The sequence below is a fragment of the Bison bison genome, unplaced genomic scaffold (genome assembly GCF_000754665.1).
Source record: "Bison bison bison isolate TAMUID 2011002044 unplaced genomic scaffold, Bison_UMD1.0 scf7180017864518, whole genome shotgun sequence".
Lineage (NCBI taxonomy): Eukaryota > Metazoa > Chordata > Mammalia > Artiodactyla > Bovidae > Bison > Bison bison.
Genome location: NW_011495071.1, coordinates 64,293 through 65,821, shown reverse-complemented (window position 1 = coordinate 65,821; position 1,529 = coordinate 64,293). Strand labels below are relative to the sequence as shown.

The window sequence follows — 1,529 nt, the reverse complement described above, 5'->3', positions numbered from 1 at the left end:
AGAGTTGGAGCGAGCCCGCCTACAGGAAGTGGCTTTTTATCAGCTGCAGCAGGACTGTGACCTGAGCTGTCAGATCACCATTCCCAAAGGTAAGGCCCCATTTTGCCATTCCGTGGGGGATGTTGCCAGTCACAAATGCTCTGCCAGAGTTACAAGCTGCAGATTCATCTCAGCCCTACCACTGACTCAGGAAGGAAGCTACAGCTTCTGGGTCATTGGCTGGCATGGGCATCCAGTTTGACAGATGTGTTCAGTAGGACAGTTTACATGTCAACTAATATGTTTATTAAAAGGAAGATTGACGGGGCATTAAAGGGGAAAGCCACGTGCATCTCAACAGTCTACATGGCTTCAGCAAAACCAGTTAAAAAGAACTTTGAAAAAAGTCCCTTAAAAGATGAGAAGAAAAACCATGTCTATCTCAATATGATTTCAAAATAACCAGTTGAATGGTTTAGCAACCAGTTAAACACAAGGTCTTTTGACCTTATGCAAACCCAGAATCAGTTATTATACCAATGTTAACTTATTTTTATCCACCTAGCATTCTCTGTTAGGGTTCATCTGCACTGAAGCCAGTGCAGGCCTAGTTGTCTGATGTTTTTACAAACACAGATCCTGATTCTACTAAAACTGGGAAACATATATTTGAAATCCTTTGATCTGTAAAGCCACATTTCTGAATGTTTTCTATTTTCTATAAAGGCACTTTTTAATGTGTTAGCATATACAGAAAGGTAATTTGAGGTGGAGTGAAAAGTTGTGATGCTACACAAATAGGGTAAACCTGACATGAAAAGAACATTGGAAGCTGTGCCTAAAACTTACATATAAAAGCTAGATTGCCTGCCAGATTTCAGTATCTCCAGAACTTCTCCTTTGTTTTCTTTTATTGAGGGGTTGAGGGAATGCTTCGTGAATAGTTATTCATAAAATAATTCGTATCATGCATATGCACATACACATAGATACGTAGTTCTCAACCAAGGATGGTTCTCCCACCCCCAGGTGGAATTTAGCAATGTCTGGTTCCACTTTGAGTTTTCACAGCCTAGAGGGGTTAGAAGCCAGGAATGCTGAACATCCTATAATACACTGGACAGTTCCCCACAGCAAGCATTGTCAGGTCCCAAGGGCCCAAGTGTAGAGACTGGGCAACCTGAATGTACACATGAACACATGTGCTTACATTTTGCCAACAACAGAGCTGGTGGGGCTATTTTCTGGGCTTATTTGTGGCTAATGGTAACAGTTCTAGAGTAGGACTCTGAAGACTAGAATATGAGAACTTGTCTGATCACTTCCCCTCCACAGGTGATCTTGTGTAATTCACCTCTCTAGTAGGAGGTTCAGTTTCATTGACTAAAGAGAGCAGCACAAAAACACTGACCACCCAGAATTTTTCATTGGATGATGACTCTCAGGGCCACTTTTATTCTTTTTCTTAAAAAATTGAAGTATAGTTGGTCTACAATGTTATATTAGTGTGATTCAGTATTTTTACAGACTATACTCCAGTCAAAGTTATT

The 1,529-nt window shown here is 40.7% G+C and overlaps 1 protein-coding gene across 1 annotated transcript in view; it reads left to right on the top strand.

The window, feature by feature from the left end:
- ARHGAP6 (Rho GTPase activating protein 6) overlaps window positions 1-1,529 on the top strand; it is a gene marked incomplete at its 3' end in the record, with an annotated part of 105,238 nt that overhangs the window by 42,253 nt on the left and 61,456 nt on the right. The window contains exon 4 of the mRNA XM_010830630.1: window positions 3-89. Coding sequence (XP_010828932.1) covers window positions 3-89 — 87 coding nt within the window. The remainder of the gene's footprint in view (window positions 1-2; window positions 90-1,529) is intronic.